Raw genomic sequence first — 22,442 nt, forward strand, 5'->3', positions numbered from 1 at the left:
CATCTGAGTTAAGCTAAGAGCTTGTGTTATTTTGATTGCAAAATAGACAAACAGGAACAAGGCTCCTGAAATCTGCTGTGTCTCACAAATACGTCTTAACTGTCTTTTGCAGGGAATACTTAAATATCACAAAGTGGGGGGAATGTACCCAGGGCAGGTTACACATGTGGAGAACTTAGTACCCAATCAAGGGATTAATAAATAGTGACATATCATAAATCCTATGATATGGCAGGTACATAAAAGACTAACATTTGCCTAAAATAATGAATAAAATCAAAGTACAATCATGCTGTTATATATCAATCTCTTGATTACCCTAGAACAATAAATTAATGATTCATGAGCCCAGTTTCCTATCTCTCTTTACACTTTTTAATTTTTCCCCTTACAACTTTGGGCTATGAATGATGAACATAGGCAATGCTTCCACCAGAACTCTTGAATTGGAAAGGTGCTATTAGGAGAAAGAAAGCGCAATAAGTCACCAGACAAAAACTTGAGAGACTTTTGACAAGCAAATATAATTCATACACATTTTGGGGGCATAAAGGTAATTTCCCCACATGCTATAATTATGCGCCAGTACTATAAATGATCAAACTGTTCAGCTCCTTGGCTGAATGGTCAGCATACTTGCCTTTGGTTCAGAGGGCCCCAGGTTCAATTCTTGGTCGGGCCATAGATTTTAAGTGTGTATGGTTAATTCCTACAGCTTGGGGACTGGGTGTTGTGTTTTCTGCAACACATTCCTCTTCATACAGACACAACATATCACAATACGAATCATCACAGAAACATGCAGTAGTGAATACATCCCTCCACATAGGGTTGGCATCAGGAAGGGCATCCAGCTGTAAAACCACGTGACATAGTTTGCACTCTCAACCCCACAAGTGTGGGGAAAGGTGTATAAGAGGAAGATTTTAAATGTTCAAACTGAATTTTTTTTTATCTTGTAAAATTACCCTGGAAACTTGGCTGATGCAAACTTTAGCAAACAAATTTGCAGTCTGCATAAAGAAAGTCAATTTTTAAAAATCACCCGCTTGTTTTCTTTTAATACTGGAAAAGTATAATTTTATTGATCACTATATAAGAGAGAGGAAATTAGGAACTTTATTTAAACTGGTAGAAGTATCTGTACAGTCTGGTGACGACTATGATTGACATGAGGGGCCTAACCAAGTAAGTTGGTTATGCGTATTCGGGTTGCATAGCTGTGAGCTTACATTTGGGAGATAGTGGGTTTGAGCCCCACTGTTGGCAGACATGAAGATGGTTTTCCATGGTTTCCCAGTCTCAAACCAAGGAAATGCTATGGCTGTAACCTTACTTAAAGCCACGGTGACTTTTTTCTCATTCCTGCCCCATTGTTGCCATAAGACCTATCTGTGTTGCTGCAATATAAAACAGACAGGGAAAAAAAATTCTAGGGCACCTCCCTCAGAGAAAGATTATGATCTAATGAATAATCTGTTTCTTTCCAAATGAAAAACTATTATTCTGGGTCATAAATAAATAAAATAAATAGACAGATTTTAATTTGGTGTATAACCTGTTTCTTTCCTAATGAAACTGTATTCTTCTGGATTATAAGTAGGTAAAAAAAAACAGTATTGAAGACAGCTTTACCTTGGCCATTGTTCAGATTCATAACTGGGGTTGCAGGAGTACCCTGACCCTGGGTAAGGATAATCTGCGACTCCAATTCCTGCAATTCGGCTTGCAACTCTGCAAGCTTATAATTAGCCTTCTTCACAATGGTAGCAACATCTGCAAGACTCCGTCGATCCTTCGCCACTTCTCTTAATTTTTCAGCTCCCTCTTTAATCTTCAGCTCTTTGCGAATTTCTCGGCGGATATGTTCCTTCAGCTCCTCCAACTTGGATGGTAGCAAATTATCAGGAACATTTTCTGTCTGAAGTCCATATTTGTGACTGAGCTCATAGAGCACTGGATGTTGAATATAATCATCCTAAGGAACAAAAAACAAATTCAAGATATAAAACAAACACTGAAGGTAAATAAATTCAATATATTTTAATGTATGTTCAATGACAAAATAGGAAACATGCTAGTGTCTCAAATTCCCAACTTTCCTGTAAATTATGACTATAATATATACACATATATATGGTTTTACTGAAGTTGAATATAACCATGGGACAGTTTTAACCGTTTCTGCTGAATTCATAACTTACTGACTCAATCTGCACTTCTGCACACACAAAAACTAAAAGTACACTCTATATGGCATTTGCACTACCAGCATTGGGTAACATCTGATAATCTACATAACTCTGTTGTGCATCAAAATGGTGTATCTTGGACGAAACTGTCCAAGTGACTAAAAAACATCTTTCCATCAATCAATATTTGTGTCCAAAAGTAAAGGCTGACACACTAATGCTGCAATTCCCTTACTACTGGTTTCGATTTTAATGGTAGTAACATCGCTACATCAGACATCAGTAAGGCAATACAGCAGGCTACAAAGTCAACCACACTATATACAGCACCTTCAACGCCTTGGCACTACAGGCAGAAGAAAACAGTTCTAAAGTGAACAAGAAGAAGACTTGTTCTATGAGCTGGCAAGGGAAACTTTCCCAACTGATGACCTAAAAATACGCTCCAGTCTAACAGTCCATGGAGAAGCCCAGAAAACTATTAAAGGAGAAGATGGAAAAGATAAGAATGGAAATATGGCCACAGATTAATCTGACAGACACAATGATAAATAGAGACTGGACAAGTTCCAACCAAAACCTGCATCATGCACTAACACAGCTGGCCGAGCAAGGCTACCATCACAAGCTATGTACAAAGACATATGTTCATGAGTCGGACTAAACTTGTGTGTGTAGCTTGTGCCACTCAGTGCATAAAAGATGCCACATAATTTTAACCCTTGAGCAGGCGCGCCAATGTATAAAGTACGCCAACAACAAATAACATTGCCTTTTACAGTTCCATTGTTTTACAACTGTGAGCTCATACCTATTCCTTCATTATTGCTTCATCTACCATAGTGATAAGTTGTGTTGTCATATGTCCAAGTGAGCAGCAGTAAAATAAACAGCAAGTGTGTCATCTTAGTGTACAAAGCGCACCACGGGCCCAGTCATGTAAGTAATATTCCCTTCTGTTTCGTTACCTTTACAGCAATGCAAAACATAATGTGTAACAAGCGGGTTCTTGTCACTCTATGAAGGGTGAGATCAAAGCTGACCGATGACGAAGTTGAATGGCTACTCAACGAGGACCAAGGGATCAACACCGAAAAAACAAACAAGGCATTTTTACTACTTTCAGCTATGCACGATTCTGTAACAGTCGAAGAAGCTACAGATAAACCAGAGATAGTTTTGTATTATAATGTAACAAAAGGGAGAAATCGACACAGTCGATCAAATGGGAGGTACGTATTCCATCGCACATGTGACGAGAAGATTGCCACTGGTCGTATTCTATGCTCTAATACATATAGCAGGAATCAATGCTCAAATCATTTTTCATGAAAATGAGGCGAATTCAAAAAGGATTTTCTTGAAGGACTTAGCAATTTCCCCCATGAAGCCTCAGCTAATGCAAAGAGCTAAAATTCCTTAACTTTCCAACACAGCAACTTTCCTTGAGAAATACAAAGAACCACGGGTTGAAAGAATTGAGAAGCCTGCTATCAAGAAGAGAGGATAATGTGTGGACGGGCAAAAAAGTACCTTTACCACTATAAGGTGTGATTCATGCCATAGCTTTGTTTGTAATAAAGGGCATGTGAAAACAACACATACATGTGAGAAGTGTCAAGCAATCCTCGAAAATGGGCAAGACAATTAACTATACAGATCTAAAGAAATTGGTGATAAGTGATAATGTCTTATTATTGATAGCCTATGTCATGTTATACTGTAAGGAAAGGGTGTTGTGCGGTGTGTGCTTGTGAAAAGCATTGGGCCAGATAAACATAAGTCAGCCATCAGCTGCGGCAACATAGTGATACAATTAAAGTTTCTTTTATTACTGGTATTGGTTAATTAAACAGTGGTTTGACTCTTATAATGTAAGTTTCTTCTATCTTTGTTTATTTAAACTGTGATTTAGCTCATAAAAGCTTACCTTGGTAACATAAAAACAGCTATTCCTTACATGTGTACAAAGTACGCCGCGCACGCACTCGAGGGTTCAGCCCACAAAGAAAGAACTCTACCATGGAGTACATAGTGTAATGTAAACTAAGAATTAGTGAAAGTGACCAACATCCATTAAATGTTCTTTTGTGTGCTATTCTACTATATATTAGGACGGTAGCAAAGTGTCAAATCGGCATCTCCACCACATGATATATCCATAAATATTTACAATAATATTGCAGGCTGCACTCCACACTGCAACCACGATAACAAACAAGGATTTAAAAGACAACAGGCTAATAATAGAAGGGAGACAAGAATAAGCAGCAGTGGATGAATTGATGCATGCTACCAATCAACACCGTATAGCACATTTTTGGTCATGTTGAGTTTATGGCCAAACACTGATGTATAGATCATTCTGCTGACACATGAAACACAGTAGGATGTTATTTACAAGCACCTCATTGCGAGTCTTTGGTGCCACGTGGAACAATGCTGTAAGGCACAATGGAGTCTAAAACATGGTGAGTGCAGATGTGTTGTGTCCTAGTATTGTAACCTGTCTGAACAGATCAAGAAAACGTAAAGTGAACATGAGTGGAAGGATACTAAGTGAAAAACACTGAGGGATCATGGTAAGGCATATATAAGTCGATCTGGGAAGAATATCCCTGCTAAACAGCCTCCAAACCAAGTAAGTGGAACAACGCTGTATGATTTCTCAAGTGCAGGTTCCTATGCAGTGGAAATACGGAAGAATGGAAGCATCTGTGAACAAATCATTCACAGTGACTGACCTCCAACAAACTGATTTTAAGGATTTAAGCGAGGTTGAAGCATCCACAACAGGTTATATGGTTAAAACTGTCCAGTGATGATCCAACTGCATTGAGTGCTCATGAGTCCCATAACATTCTTCGTCCATGGGTAAGATATGCTACATTAAACAAAAACAAGGCAACATCAATGAACAGTATTTTAGCAGGTACTCTGCCACAGAGTATTCCTGCCTTATATGTAAATCTACTTCCCGTCACCAAAGAAAATGAAAAGTGTTTACTAGCCACGTGCAAGTATTTTATGAAAAACTCCTCTCTGAAGACCAGAATTGCTGTTTTGATTTCGTGGAGTACTGTATACTTTGACATGATTGCATTCTTTCATTTTTATTTGGTTTTCTTGCCAATTTTTAATGACAGTTTAATGGTATAATAGGCCACATCTATGCAAGTTTTCCATTTGTCAGACTCTCTCTTTAAGTATGATGATATTTTCAATTATTTTCAAAGTAATGTCCTTAATTATACCAGACATATTTAATATTAACTGATAAATAGTGTAATGTGTGCTATGTTGAAGTAATAAATGTATTTTCTGTGTAATGAAGTACATTAGAAAATGATTTCTGATGTTAGGTTCACGTATGTTTTGTTTGCTATGGAACAACGCTGTAGGGCAGCCGTATACAGCACTGTTCCACTATACTGAGGTTTCAAACAGGTGTCACACTATCACTGGAGCGGCATTATGGTATCTTTACATGTAATAAATATCATTTTTGGTCCGTATTGATGATATTAGATTGAAATAATAACATTAAGTTATTTATTAGACCACCTAATCAATACAAAATCGTCTTGGATGATTTACATAAATTTGTTAGCTAATAATGGGGACATGTTTCGCCTTCCCTGAAGGCATCATCAGCCATAGTCTTAACCTTAAATTAAAAATAAGCGTCTAAATAACATGTAGTAATGAAATGAATTTTAAAAATCTTGAAGAGATTTGAAGTAAAATAACATCAAAAATAACAATGATGGTTTGAAAATACAATGTGATGAGATACAATAGTGGAAGTATTAACAAAATTAACATTAGAAGGCTGCTAAAATAAGTACAATGGATAAAACAACAGATTGTTATACAACAAGTAGTAAGATTGCATAAAAGTAAAGTTGATAGTCAAGGCAGTTATAATTAGACGATGGCGAAAAATCTTATATAATCAAAGTAAAGAGGAGAGAATGAAAGTCGAAGTTAGTCGAGAGATCCAAAGTTCATCATGATCTTGAAGATAAAAGACGAAAGTCAGATGCATATGGTGAAGTTGTAGAACACGTTGAGGATATGAAGTTGGTGAATAGAAGTTGAAGAACAGTTTCAAATAGGATCACTATGGACCATCTCAAAATTTGAAGTGATGTTCAAATGTTGTAAATTGTGAGTTTGTAGATATTCTAGTTGAAAAAGCATATAAAAGTGGAATCTGTAAATGGAAGCAAGGAACGTAGAGTTAATTGTGTGAAAAGATATTTGAAAAATATTGAAGTAGAATCGTATGCACTTACCATTTGACGGTGACAAAGATAGCTTGTAATATTATGAGTTAGAAGAATTTGCAACCGTAGACTTCTTGCTACGTGTGTTATAACTGAAGTTTTGTGCTGGAGGGGGATCTGTTTGCGTTGACGTAACTATTGGAGGGGGGCTGCTATTGGTGGGAGGGAAGGAAGAGAGTGTATTACTGCGCGTGTTGTAACGGTGTAAGGCTATTGGAGGGAGCGATGTTCCGGTGGGTGTGGCTATGGGTTTATTGGTTGTATTTGAATTAGAGGTACTAGCGGCGGGGGGAAGGGAGGGGGGTATATTAGCTGTAGGGGAGGTGGGAACTCTAATTGATGTGAGGTTGAAGATTTTTAAGAATTTGTTGGTGAGGGAAGTTGATTCTCGTAATAAAATAAGAATCTGTTCATACAAGGGGCTTTTTTTATCAATAGTGTCGTTTAGATTTTTATCTTTATTAAAATGTTGGTCGAGGAAAATAAATAAGTTTTCATATTCTGTCATGAGTTTGCTTTTATCGACTCTTTTTAGGATATGGAGGTCTTGTTCTATTGTGGTGAATTTATGCCCGGTGTCCCTCATATGGTTGGCCATTGCGGAGAATTTGTTGTGTCTTTGGGCATTGTAATGCTCGGCATATCTGGTAGAGAAGCTGCGGCCAGTTTGGCCAACATAAGAAAAATTACATGTAGAGCATTTCAATCTGTATATTCCTGATCCAGAGTAACTATTGTCTGTGATGTTGATAGAGTTGTGATTGAAGAATAAATTACGATTAGTGTTTTTTGTTGTGTAGGCTATTTTTATTTCGTGCTTCATTAATGAATTGGTTATCGGGTAAATGCTATGGTTAGTGAACGTGAATTTAGCGTATTTTGGTTTGACGGGTTTTAATGGGGTTAAATTGGTAGCTAGTTTCAGTTTAGTTTTATTGATGATTTTATCAATCATACTCGTGTTAAATCCATTGAATTTAGCTATTTCCTTGATGAATAGTAATTCTTTCTTTAAATTAGTAGAGGACATAGGGATCTTTAATGCTCTATATATTAAACTGTGATAAGTGGCTTTTTTATGTGAGTTGGGATGTAAAGAATCATTTTTTATGGTTGTTGGAGAAAAGGTGGGTTTTCTGTATATTTGGAAGTCGAATTTGTTCAATGCTCGTGTGATTTTGATATCTAAGAAGTTCAAAGAGTTATTGAACTCATCTTCTTTAGTGAATTTAATATTATTATCTAAGTTGTTGAGGAATGATAGTATGTTATTGCTGTTGTTGATTTGTTTATCAATGATAGCTATGGTATCATCAACATAGCGATGCCAAAGACAGAGTCCGTTGATGTTATTAATAATCTTACTATGTTCGAGATTATCTAAGTATATATCGGCTAGTATTCCAGACAATGGGTCTCCCATCGCTAGACCTTCTTGTTTGTAAATTTTCTTATTGAAGGTAAAATAGTTGTTGTCTAAAACGAAATTAAGTAATTTTAACCATTCATCAATTTCGATTTTACTCAATGTGCTATGTTTCAACAGATTGTTTTTTATGATGTTAATAGTATTGTTGATAGGGATATTAGTATACATGTTGGTGATGTCAAAAGAACATAAAACGTGGTTTGGTTGTAGACTGAAATTATTTAGGGAATTACAAAGTTCGATCGAGTTCTTTATGGGGTTGGAGTTGTGAAATTTGAAGTGTTTTTTTAGGAATTTGTGTAGGAATTGAGAGGTTTTATAGGTAGGACTATTGATACTATTAATTATAGGCCGAATGGGGACATCATTTTTATGAATTTTGGGCAGTGATCTGACTGTAGGTAATTTTGGGTTCATTACAGTTAATTTCTGATAATCTTGATCATTTAAAATGAAGTTAGAATTTTTAAGAAGGTTCTTTAAGTTACGCTGTATTTTGTTTGTTGGATCTTTGTTAATTAAGGTATAGGTATTGTCTGAAAAAAAGGTTTCAGTTTTATTGATGTAATCTTGTTTGTTCATTATTACTATGGTGTTGCCCTTATCTGCTTTTGTAATTACTACGTTGTTGTTATGGATTTTGGATTTCAGGTTTAGAATTTGTTTCGAGACATTGTAGTTATTATTAGATGTTATCTCATTAATCAAAGTTGGGAGTTTCTTTTTTACTTCATATCGCACGTCATTCTGTTTATCAATTGGGATTTGTTTATCGATATTAGTTTCGGTTTCAGCGATGGTAGTGATGATGTCTTCTGCCTTTTTGTGATTGGGCCAATTATGTTTGATGCCTTTATCTAATAGATTTAATTCTTGGTTAGAGAAGGTTGCATTAGATAGGTTGATTGTAGTGGGAATGTTAGTCAAATGGGAAGGGGACACTTTGTTGTTTGTATTTTGGTCAGGAGTTTTACATTTGTTTTCTTGAAGACAAAGTAATTTATGGTTAAGGGTTTTCTGTTTCTTGTCTAATACGTAAGATAGTTTGATGTCAGTGTACCTTAAAAATGAGCTCCATTCAAGTGGGGGTAATTTCTGAGAGATGGTCAAATGAGTCTTATATAATTGTAAATTTAGTAAAGATTTCTTCTTGTATAATAGTTTAATTTCATTTTTCAACCATATGTTGTTTACTTTCTTTTGAGTGGCATTAGATTTTGAATAGGGATGACTTTTTCTTTGTAAAGATTTGAGAAATTTAGGTACCAACTCTAATTTCAAGCAATCTTTAAGAAACTTGATATCTCTAGAAATCTTGCCTATTTTAATTTTTAGGTTCAAGTACTTGTTAGGTTTTACTATTGCCTGGTTGGCATTGACATTACATGTAATAAATATCATTTTTGGTCCGTATTGATGATATTAGATTGAAATAATAACATTAAGTTATTTATTAGACCACCTAATCAATACAAAATCGTCTTGGATGATTTACATAAATTTGTTAGCTAATAATGGGGACATGTTTCGCCTTCCCTGAAGGCATCATCAGCCATAGTCTTAACCTTAAATTAAAAATAAGCGTCTAAATAACATGTAGTAATGAAATGAATTTTAAAAATCTTGAAGAGATTTGAAGTAAAATAACATCAAAAATAACAATGATGGTTTGAAAATACAATGTGATGAGATACAATAGTGGAAGTAATAACAAAATTAACATTAGAAGGCTGCTAAAATAAGTACAATGGATAAAACAACAGATTGTTATACAACAAGTAGTAAGATTGCATAAAAGTAAAGTTGATAGTCAAGGCAGTTATAATTAGACGATGGCGAAAAATCTTATATAATCAAAGTAAAGAGGAGAGAATGAAAGTCGAAGTTAGTCGAGAGATCCAAAGTTCATCATGATCTTGAAGATAAAAGACGAAAGTCAGATGCATATGGTGAAGTTGTAGAACACGTTGAGGATATGAAGTTGGTGAATAGAAGTTGAAGAACAGTTTCAAATAGGATCACTATGGACCATCTCAAAATTTGAAGTGATGTTCAAATGTTGTAAATTGTGAGTTTGTAGATATTCTAGTTGAAAAAGCATATAAAAGTGGAATCTGTAAATGGAAGCAAGAAACGTAGAGTTAATTGTGTGAAAAGATATTTGAAAAATATTGAAGTAGAATCGTATGCACTTACCATTTGACGGTGACAAAGATAGCTTGTAATATTATGAGTTAGAAGAATTTGCAACCGTAGACTTCTTGCTACGTGTGTTATAACTGAAGTTTTGTGCTGGAGGGGGATCTGTTTGCGTTGACGTAACTATTGGAGGGGGGCTGCTATTGGTGGGAGGGAAGGAAGAGAGTGTATTACTGCGCGTGTTGTAACGGTGTAAGGCTATTGGAGGGAGCGATGTTCCGGTGGGTGTGGCTATGGGTTTATTGGTTGTATTTGAATTAGAGGTACTAGCGGCGGGGGGAAGGGAGGGGGGTATATTAGCTGTAGGGGAGGTGGGAACTCTAATTGATGTGAGGTTGAAGATTTTTAAGAATTTGTTGGTGAGGGAAGTTGATTCTCGTAATAAAATAAGAATCTGTTCATACAAGGGGCTTTTTTTATCAATAGTGTCGTTTAGATTTTTATCTTTATTAAAATGTTGGTCGAGGAAAATAAATAAGTTTTCATATTCTGTCATGAGTTTGCTTTTATCGACTCTTTTTAGGATATGGAGGTCTTGTTCTATTGTGGTGAATTTATGCCCGGTGTCCCTCATATGGTTGGCCATTGCGGAGAATTTGTTGTGTCTTTGGGCATTGTAATGCTCGGCAAATCTGGTAGAGAAGCTGCGGCCAGTTTGGCCAACATAAGAAAAATTACATGTAGAGCATTTCAATCTGTATATTCCTGATCCAGAGTAACTATTGTCTGTGATGTTGATAGAGTTGTGATTGAAGAATAAATTACGATTAGTGTTTTTTGTTGTGTAGGCTATTTTTATTTCGTGCTTCATTAATGAATTGGTTATCGGGTAAATGCTATGGTTAGTGAACGTGAATTTAGCGTATTTTGGTTTGACGGGTTTTAATGGGGTTAAATTGGTAGCTAGTTTCAGTTTAGTTTTATTGATGATTTTATTAATCATACTCGTGTTAAATCCATTGAATTTAGCTATTTCCTTGATGAATAGTAATTCTTTCTTTAAATTAGTAGAGGACATAGGGATCTTTAATGCTCTATATATTAAACTGTGATAAGTGGCTTTTTTATGTGAGTTGGGATGTAAAGAATCATTTTTTATGGTTGTTGGAGAAAAGGTGGGTTTTCTGTATATTTGGAAGTCGAATTTGTTCAATGCTCGTGTGATTTTGATATCTAAGAAGTTCAAAGAGTTATTGAACTCATCTTCTTTAGTGAATTTAATATTATTATCTAAGTTGTTGAGGAATGATAGTATGTTATTGCTGTTGTTGATTTGTTTATCAATGATAGCTATGGTATCATCAACATAGCGATGCCAAAGACAGAGTCCGTTGATGTTATTAATAATCTTACTATGTTCGAGATTATCTAAGTATATATCGGCTAGTATTCCAGACAATGGGTCTCCCATCGCTAGACCTTCTTGTTTGTAAATTTTCTTATTGAAGGTAAAATAGTTGTTGTCTAAAACGAAATTAAGTAATTTTAACCATTCATCAATTTCGATTTTACTCAATGTGCTATGTTTCAACAGATTGTTTTTTATGATGTTAATAGTATTGTTGATAGGGATATTAGTATACATGTTGGTGATGTCAAAAGAACATAAAACGTGGTTTGGTTGTAGACTGAAATTATTTAGGGAATTACAAAGTTCGATCGAGTTCTTTATGGGGTTGGAGTTGTGAAATTTGAAGTGTTTTTTTAGGAATTTGTGTAGGAATTGAGAGGTTTTATAGGTAGGACTATTGATACTATTAATTATAGGCCGAATGGGGACATCATTTTTATGAATTTTGGGCAGTGATCTGACTGTAGGTAATTTTGGGTTCATTACAGTTAATTTCTGATAATCTTGATCATTTAAAATGAAGTTAGAATTTTTAAGAAGGTTCTTTAAGTTACGCTGTATTTTGTTTGTTGGATCTTTGTTAATTAATATATATTAATATATATTAATATATTAATATATAGAGCATTAAAGATCCCTATGTCCTCTACTAATTTAAAGAAAGAATTACTATTCATCAAGGAAATAGCTAAATTCAATGGATTTAACACGAGTATGATTGATAAAATCATCAATAAAACTAAACTGAAACTAGCTACCAATTTAACCCCATTAAAACCCGTCAAACCAAAATACGCTAAATTCACGTTCACTAACCATAGCATTTACCCGATAACCAATTCATTAATGAAGCACGAAATAAAAATAGCCTACACAACAAAAAACACTAATCGTAATTTATTCTTCAATCACAACTCTATCAACATCACAGACAATAGTTACTCTGGATCAGGAATATACAGATTGAAATGCTCTACATGTAATTTTTCTTATGTTGGCCAAACTGGCCGCAGCTTCTCTACCAGATATGCCGAGCATTACAATGCCCAAAGACACAACAAATTCTCCGCAATGGCCAACCATATGAGGGACACCGGGCATAAATTCACCACAATAGAACAAGACCTCCATATCCTAAAAAGAGTCGATAAAAGCAAACTCATGACAGAATATGAAAACTTATTTATTTTCCTCGACCAACATTTTAATAAAGATAAAAATCTAAACGACACTATTGATAAAAAAAGCCCCTTGTATGAACAGATTCTTATTTTATTACGAGAATCAACTTCCCTCACCAACAAATTCTTAAAAATCTTCAACCTCACATCAATTAGAGTTCCCACCTCCCCTACAGCTAATATACCCCCCTCCCTTCCCCCCGCCGCTAGTACCTCTAATTCAAATACAACCAATAAACCCATAGCCACACCCACCGGAACATCGCTCCCTCCAATAGCCTTACACCGTTACAACACGCGCAGTAATACACTCTCTTCCTTCCCTCCCACCAATAGCAGCCCCCCTCCAATAGTTACGTCAACGCAAACAGATCCCCCTCCAGCACAAAACTTCAGTTATAACACACGTAGCAAGAAGTCTACGGTTGCAAATTCTTCTAACTCATAATATTACAAGCTATCTTTGTCACCGTCAAATGGTAAGTGCATACGATTCTACTTCAATATTTTTCAAATATCTTTTCACACAATTAACTCTACGTTTCTTGCTTCCATTTACAGATTCCACTTTTATATGCTTTTTCAACTAGAATATCTACAAACTCACAATTTACAACATTTGAACATCACTTCAAATTTTGAGATGGTCCATAGTGATCCTATTTGAAACTGTTCTTCAACTTCTATTCACCAACTTCATATCCTCAACGTGTTCTACAACTTCACCATATGCATCTGACTTTCGTCTTTTATCTTCAAGATCATGATGAACTTTGGATCTCTCGACTAACTTCGACTTTCATTCTCTCCTCTTTACTTTGATTATATAAGATTTTTCGCCATCGTCTAATTATAACTGCCTTGACTATCAACTTTACTTTTATGCAATCTTACTACTTGTTGTATAACAATCTGTTGTTTTATCCATTGTACTTATTTTAGCAGCCTTCTAATGTTAATTTTGTTAATACTTCCACTATTGTATCTCATCACATTGTATTTTCAAACCATCATTGTTATTTTTGATGTTATTTTACTTCAAATCTCTTCAAGATTTTTAAAATTCATTTCATTACTACATGTTATTTAGACGCTTATTTTTAATTTAAGGTTAAGACTATGGCTGATGATGCCTTCAGGGAAGGCGAAACATGTCCCCATTATTAGCTAACAAATTTATGTAAATCATCCAAGACGATTTTGTATTGATTAGGTGGTCTAATAAATAACTTAATGTTATTATTTCAATCTAATATCATCAATACGGACCAAAAATGATATTTATTACATGTAATGTCAATGCCAACCAGGCAATAGTAAAACCTAACAAGTACTTGAACCTAAAAAATTAAAATAGGCAAGATTTCTAGAGATATCAAGTTTCTTAAAGATTGCTTGAAATTAGAGTTGGTACCTAAATTTCTCAAATCTTTACAAAGAAAAAGTCATCCCTATTCAAAATCTAATGCCACTCAAAAGAAAGTAAACAACATATGGTTGAAAAATGAAATTAAACTATTATACAAGAAGAAATCTTTACTAAATTTACAATTATATAAGACTCATTTGACCATCTCTCAGAAATTACCCCCACTTGAATGGAGCTCATTTTTAAGGTACACTGACATCAAACTATCTTACGTATTAGACAAGAAACAGAAAACCCTAAACCATAAATTACTTTGTCTTCAAGAAAACAAATGTAAAACTCCTGACCAAAATACAAACAACAAAGTGTCCCCTTCCCATTTGACTAACATTCCCACTACAATCAACCTATCTAATGCAACCTTCTCTAACCAAGAATTAAATCTATTAGATAAAGGCATCAAACATAATTGGCCCAATCACAAAAAGGCAGAAGACATCATCACTACCATCGCTGAAACCGAAACTAATATCGATAAACAAATCCCAATTGATAAACAGAATGACGTGCGATATGAAGTAAAAAAGAAACTCCCAACTTTGATTAATGAGATAACATCTAATAATAACTACAATGTCTCGAAACAAATTCTAAACCTGAAATCCAAACTCCATAACAACAACGTAGTAATTACAAAAGCAGATAAGGGCAACACCATAGTAATAATGAACAAACAAGATTACATCAATAAAACTGAAACCTTTTTTTCAGACAATACCTATACCTTAATTAACAAAGATCCAACAAACAAAATACAGCGTAACTTAAAGAACCTTCTTAAAAATTCTAACTTCATTTTAAATGATCAAGATTATCAGAAATTAACTGTAATGAACCCAAAATTACCTACAGTCAGATCACTGCCCAAAATTCATAAAAATGATGTCCCCATTCGGCCTATAATTAATAGTATCAATAGTCCTACCTATAAAACCTCTCAATTCCTACACAAATTCCTAAAAAAACACTTCAAATTTCACAACTCCAACCCCATAAAGAACTCGATCGAACTTTGTAATTCCCTAAATAATTTCAGTCTACAACCAAACCACGTTTTATGTTCTTTTGACATCACCAACATGTATACTAATATCCCTATCAACAATACTATTAACATCATAAAAAACAATCTGTTGAAACATAGCACATTGAATAAAATCGAAATTGATGAATGGTTAAAATTACTTAATTTCGTTTTAGACAACAACTATTTTACCTTCAATAAGAAAATTTACAAACAAGAAGGTCTAGCGATGGGAGACCCATTGTCTGGAATACTAGCCGATATATACTTAGATAATCTCGAACATAGTAAGATTATTAATAACATCAACGGACTCTGTCTTTGGCATCGCTATGTTGATGATACCATAGCTATCATTGATAAACAAATCAACAACAGCAATAACATACTATCATTCCTCAACAACTTAGATAATAATATTAAATTCACTAAAGAAGATGAGTTCAATAACTCTTTGAACTTCTTAGATATCAAAATCACACGAGCATTGAACAAATTCGACTTCCAAATATACAGAAAACCCACCTTTTCTCCAACAACCATAAAAAATGATTCTTTACATCCCAACTCACATAAAAAAGCCACTTATCACAGTTTAATATATAGAGCATTAAAGATCCCTATGTCCTCTACTAATTTAAAGAAAGAATTACTATTCATCAAGGAAATAGCTAAATTCAATGGATTTAACACGAGTATGATTGATAAAATCATCAATAAAACTAAACTGAAACTAGCTACCAATTTAACCCCATTAAAACCCGTCAAACCAAAATACGCTAAATTCACGTTCACTAACCATAGCAGTTACCCGATAACCAATTCATTAATGAAGCACGAAATAAAAATAGCCTACACAACAAAAAACACTAATCGTAATTTATTCTTCAATCACAACTCTATCAACATCACAGACAATAGTTACTCTGGATCAGGAATATACAGATTGAAATGCTCTACATGTAATTTTTCTTATGTTGGCCAAACTGGCCGCAGCTTCTCTACCAGATATGCCGAGCATTACAATGCCCAAAGACACAACAAATTCTCCGCAATGGCCAACCATATGAGGGACACCGGGCATAAATTCACCACAATAGAACAAGACCTCCATATCCTAAAAAGAGTCGATAAAAGCAAACTCATGACAGAATATGAAAACTTATTTATTTTCCTCGACCAACATTTTAATAAAGATAAAAATCTAAACGACACTATTGATAAAAAAAGCCCCTTGTATGAACAGATTCTTATTTTATTACGAGAATCAACTTCCCTCACCAACAAATTCTTAAAAATCTTCAACCTCACATCAATTAGAGTTCCCACCTCCCCTACAGCTAATATACCCCCCTCCCTTCCCCCCGCCGCTAGTACCTCTAATTCAAATACAACCAATAAACCCATAGCCACACCCACCGGAACATCGCTCCCTCCAATAGCCTTACACCGTTACAACACGCGCAGTAATACACTCTCTTCCTTCCCTCCCACCAATAGCAGCCCCCCTCCAATAGTTACGTCAACGCAAACAGATCCCCCTCCAGCACAAAACTTCAGTTATAACACACGTAGCAAGAAGTCTACGGTTGCAAATTCTTCTAACTCATAATATTACAAGCTATCTTTGTCACCGTCAAATGGTAAGTGCATACGATTCTACTTCAATATTTTTCAAATATCTTTTCACACAATTAACTCTACGTTTCTTGCTTCCATTTACAGATTCCACTTTTATATGCTTTTTCAACTAGAATATCTACAAACTCACAATTTACAACATTTGAACATCACTTCAAATTTTGAGATGGTCCATAGTGATCCTATTTGAAACTGTTCTTCAACTTCTATTCACCAACTTCATATCCTCAACGTGTTCTACAACTTCACCATATGCATCTGACTTTCGTCTTTTATCTTCAAGATCATGATGAACTTTGGATCTCTCGACTAACTTCGACTTTCATTCTCTCCTCTTTACTTTGATTATATAAGATTTTTCGCCATCGTCTAATTATAACTGCCTTGACTATCAACTTTACTTTTATGCAATCTTACTACTTGTTGTATAACAATCTGTTGTTTTATCCATTGTACTTATTTTAGCAGCCTTCTAATGTTAATTTTGTTAATACTTCCACTATTGTATCTCATCACATTGTATTTTCAAACCATCATTGTTATTTTTGATGTTATTTTACTTCAAATCTCTTCAAGATTTTTAAAATTCATTTCATTACTACATGTTATTTAGACGCTTATTTTTAATTTAAGGTTAAGACTATGGCTGATGATGCCTTCAGGGAAGGCGAAACATGTCCCCATTATTAGCTAACAAATTCATGTAAATCATCCAAGACGATTTTGTATTGATTAGGTGGTCTAATAAATAACTTAATGTTATTATTTCAATTATGGTATCTGGCGGAAGAACCTGATTTGTTTTTCTCTTCAAGTGTTATGTCATATTTCCAACTGTATGAGAAGGAATGCAAAAGAATAGAAATTTTGTAGTAGATGATAATGTGGTGGTGGTGGTGATTGTAGTTGTTTAACGAAGCCTAACATCTAGAAAATCAGCCCCACAAAATAATGTAGAGAAAAGTTTTACAGTTTGCTTTATGTCACACTGACACAGAGGTCTTATGATGATGATGATGATGATGATGATGATGATGATGATGGGATAGAAAAGGGCTAGGAGTGAGAAGAAAGCAGCCGTGGCTTTAATTAAGGTACAGCTGTGTGTGAAAATGGGAAACCACAGCCCTGAGGCTGCTGACAGTGGGATTGGAATCCAGTATCTCCCGGGTGCAACTATGTGACCCTAATCGCATGGCCAACTAGCTCTGTGAAAAAAGAAGAGGCTGTCAAAGCTCAGAATGAGAAACCCAATTTCAAGGTCACAGCTGACAAACCATTGAGAAACATGAATAGGAACGAGGCTGGTAGAAGTGATGATATACCTTCAAAATATTGATGATATACCTTCAGAATAAATGACTGACTTGGTAAAAGCTGGCATGGTGACACTTTCTATTTAATGTGTAAGATTTATAATACAAGAGAAGTGACAATTTTAAAAAGACCATTGTTGTTCCTAAGAAAGCAAGTGCTGACAAGTGTAATAACTATACTATTAGTTTAGTATCTCAAGCCAGACAATTGTTAACACATTGATAACACATAGATAACTTTCAATAAAAATGAAGCGATATTCATGAATGTGGAAATTTTAGAGGGGTGAAATTAACATCCAATAACTTTAAAACCTGGTAATGCATCATTAACCAGTGCACACAGTATATCACATCATTCAGCTGACCAAACTGATACATGCACTTGTGTACGAAGTCCAGCAGGAATACCAATATTTCTCAAAGTTAAAATATGTGTACACGACGGACAGCCCACATCTATTCATACATTGGCATAAACTATCCAAATCCACATACCCAATATGCTTAATGCATATGTCAGTGTGTTATTAGCAGCGCAATTATAAATAGGAGAAGACTTCCACCTTATCAATACTGTAGCCTACTTATTTATTGTAATTATTTACTACAGTACCAGTTTCAACCCCATTTTTGGGTCATCTTCAGCTGAACAATACATTCACATATAGATCATGAAGCAATGATTGAAATTACTTTGTCTGGGCAATGCCATATGATAACAAATGTTTGGTTACGTCCAAATGGGGCATGTCAAAATGGGAACTGGCATGTATGTCACTATGTGTGACAATGCAATTATATGTCTATAATATGTTTTAGATCTTAAAATTAATTTATAAAACACTATCTCCACTTAAAACTAACTTATAAGTACACAGCGAGCTCACATATCAAACACAACTCAACCACACCAATTATAACATCACTGCACAGCTACAGATGGGAAAGCAGCCACCACTTTGAGTCTAATGCTACTCCAATTTTACAAATGTCACAGGACATGATTCAATTTTAACATAAAACAACAAGATTCAACACACAGCAGAGCTGAATACATACATTTTATCTTAATTGTATCTATATGCCTGGTACTAGTTTTAAATTTGGAAAATATTTTATTCTATGTACATATAGGAAAACAAAACTCTTTTATACAATAATAAGATAATTTTACAAGCAAATCATATTATTCAAGCTCCAAAGCATCAACCCAGTGTATAACTATGAAAAAAGACTCTAACACAGAAGTCAACCGATGAACTGAATAATACGCAAGACACGAACGTTTATGTGCAAGAAGTGTTCCGACATATATATATTGCTTTTGTTATATATACTTATAATAAAACTTTTACATACTGTATTAAAAGTCGAGGTATTTTAAAATTATTTTATCATAGTTGCTATGTTTAATATACTGTATTGCATTCTCTACTGCAGCACTGATGAAATATGATGTTAGTTTATTCTTTATTAAATGCCATAAATTCTGATGTATTGTAAAGGTGCATTTAGACGGGGAAATTTTTGTGGAAATGTATGGTGGCAATACAGTATACTTGCTGAGTGTGGCCAGGAAATGTGGGGCAATGCTGAGCAGTATGTTTCAAATACCAGAAAGTGTTGCTGTATATTGCCGACACTGTTTCCGGCAATCGTGTTGCCTTGAGATTGCTGAGGGTTGCCCCTTCCAACGGAGGTGGGAAACACAGCAATACTGCCAGATTAATAAGACACACCCAGACGCTATATATGTGAGTGTGGATTCCAAGTCAAAATATCTTGTAGTGAAGAGAAATCAATCGATTTTATCAATACTATCCAGTTACATACTGAACTGTAGAACATATCATCCAACAAGTACAGAGACTGAAATTTAAAAACTGACAAATGGTCTGAAATCACAAATAAGTTTGGTGTTTCGATAGACGTTGCACATTCAAAATTTAAGGACATATGGTAGAAGTGTAGTTAAGTTTTCAAACAGATCATTTGTCAAGTCTTATTAAACAACACAAATCCGTACTCCAATGTATCCAAATACAAACTTATCCACAAATGCCTCTTCCTATGTTTCCGTCAGTTGGTAATTATTTTGAGAGTGATTATATACGACGCTGCTGCAACTGCGATATCAATGCTGAAAACCAGCAAGCAACATAGTGAAAATTTCTTGCTCATCTAAATACCTTCTTGCCCATCCATATACTTGCTTTAAATTTATGAGCAAGTTTCCACAATCCTTTTTGGCCAGTATGGCCAGAAGATGTGTTGCCGGAAAATACTGAAGCAAGTTTAAAAGTACATATTGCCCAAGATTGCCGGACACTTGTTGCCCGTCCAAACGTGCCTTAAGAAATTTAATTTGAATTATTTGCCCAAGTGGTGGTGGTGGAGGTGATTATTGTTTTAAGAGGAAGTACAACTAGGCAACCATCCTCTATATAACACTAACCAAAGGAAAAAAACGGAAGGGATCCGACACTTCGAAAAATGAAAATATCGGCCAGAAAAAGACAAGGGCCACGAAGGGCGTGAAAATGAAAGACTCCCTAGCCCTCGCAAACCTAATAGCGTCGGGGTGGGAAAAGAACAAGAGTTGGCCAAGGGAGGTCGGATAGGATAGATGAACGTGAGGAGCCTGGCACAAGTAAGTGGAAGCAATGCCAGGACTCAGCTGAGGGCCTCGTGGTCGCCAATCCACGCTCCAATGTTCAGAACCCCTGGGGCCCCTTTTAGTCGCCTCTTACGTCAGGCAGGGGATACCGTGGGTGTTATTCTACCGCCCCCATCCACAGGAGGAATTATTTGCCCAAATACAAACTTATCCACAAATGCCTCTTCCTATGTTTCCGTCAGTTGGTAATTATTTTGAGAGTGATTATATATGATGCTGCTGCAACTGCGATATCCATGCTGCAAACCAGCAAGCAACGTAGTGAGAATTTCTTGCTCATCTAAATACTTCTTGCCCATCCATTTACTTGCTTTAAATTTCCGAGCAAGTTTCCACAATCCTTTTTGGCCAGTATTGCCAGAAGATGTGTTGCCGGAAAAATAATGAAGCAAATTAAAGTAAACTCGTGTCCTCATCCTGAGGTGGTGCAGCTCTTTTCAGGCACACCCCCATTGGAGGTGAGCTGCATGTACCATTTCAACCACATACCTGCCCTCCTACTATTGTTAAATTTCTGGCAGTACTGGGAATCGAACCCGGGCCCCCGAGGCCGGCAGCTAATAACACTAACCGTTACGCTACGGAGGCGGACATGAAGCAAGTTTAAAAGTACACATTGCCCAAGATTGCCGGACATTTGTTGCCCGTCCAAATGTGCCTCAATAAATTTAATTTGAATTATTTGCTCTCAGATATATATAATTGGTTTGCTTATCTCTCCTTTTTTTTTTTTTTGCGCTAAGCAGCTTCTTTGTTATCCTTTCCACCTGTTCTGTGTACATGCTTTTCCCAAACCGCTCGGACTAGCAAAATTTTAACCGGCCTTTATTATGCTGTTTTGAAACTTGTCCCCATTTGTTACTGCTTCTTCAACTTTATTACTTTCTTCCTACACAGATTCATCAACCCATTGTCAGACTTTCCTTTTAAGAGTATAGGTCCTGTGTCTTGCAATTATTTCAATTCTATCACAGCTATGCTCTGAAGTAATCAAAAAACTGCGATTGCTGGTCAGCCTTATTATTTTCTATGAAATGAAATGGCGTATGGCTTTTAGTGCCGGAAGTATCCGAGGACAAGTTTGGCTTGCCAGATGCAGGTCTTTTCATTTGACACCCATAGGTGACCTGTGTGTCCCGAAGAGGATGGCAACGCATACACCCAGCCCCCTTACCAGTGGAATTAACCAATTATGATTAAAATTCCCAACCCCGCTGGGAATCGAGCCCGGGACCAGGTGACCAAAGGCCAGCACGCTAACCATTTAGCCATGGAGTCTACGAGGGTAATCCCAAAAATAAGGTCTCCTTTTTTAATTATAAATATGGAACTCTGTTCGTGTAGCTGTTCGTCACAATATTGTGAAGAGTGTTTCCCGCGGTTGCATGTAAACATGCACACGCCGTGCTGAGGCGGTCAGTCTTGGCTTGGCAGCCATTGAGAATGGAGCTCCCGTTGGATGTTACCGCCAAGTGCGAAGTGCATACAGTTATTCTGTTTCTGAACGCAAAAGGTACTGAACCGATTGAAATCCATCGCCAATTGACAGAAGTGTATGGCGAGTCCTGCATGGATGTCAAAAATGTTCGTAAGTGGTGTAGAGAGTTTGCAGCTGGTCGGACTGAAATTCACAACGAATGAACACAGGAGCGGGAGACCGTCAATTTCCGTCGATACAATCTTTTTTTTTTTTTTTTTTGCTAGGGACTTT

The 22,442-nt window shown here is 35.7% G+C and overlaps 1 protein-coding gene across 2 annotated transcripts in view; it reads right to left on the reverse strand.

The window, feature by feature from the left end:
• Positions 1–22,442, reverse strand: part of Pkn (serine/threonine-protein kinase N) — a 308,319-nt gene that overhangs the window by 275,082 nt on the left and 10,795 nt on the right. For both annotated transcript variants that reach the window (XM_067135805.2, XM_067135804.2), the window contains one exon: positions 1,636–1,978. In XM_067135805.2, the coding sequence (XP_066991906.2) occupies positions 1,636–1,978 (343 nt within the window). The remainder of the gene's footprint in view (positions 1–1,635; positions 1,979–22,442) is intronic.

The sequence above is a fragment of the Anabrus simplex genome, chromosome 1 (assembly GCF_040414725.1).
Source record: "Anabrus simplex isolate iqAnaSimp1 chromosome 1, ASM4041472v1, whole genome shotgun sequence".
Classification (NCBI taxonomy): Eukaryota; Metazoa; Arthropoda; class Insecta; order Orthoptera; family Tettigoniidae; genus Anabrus; species Anabrus simplex.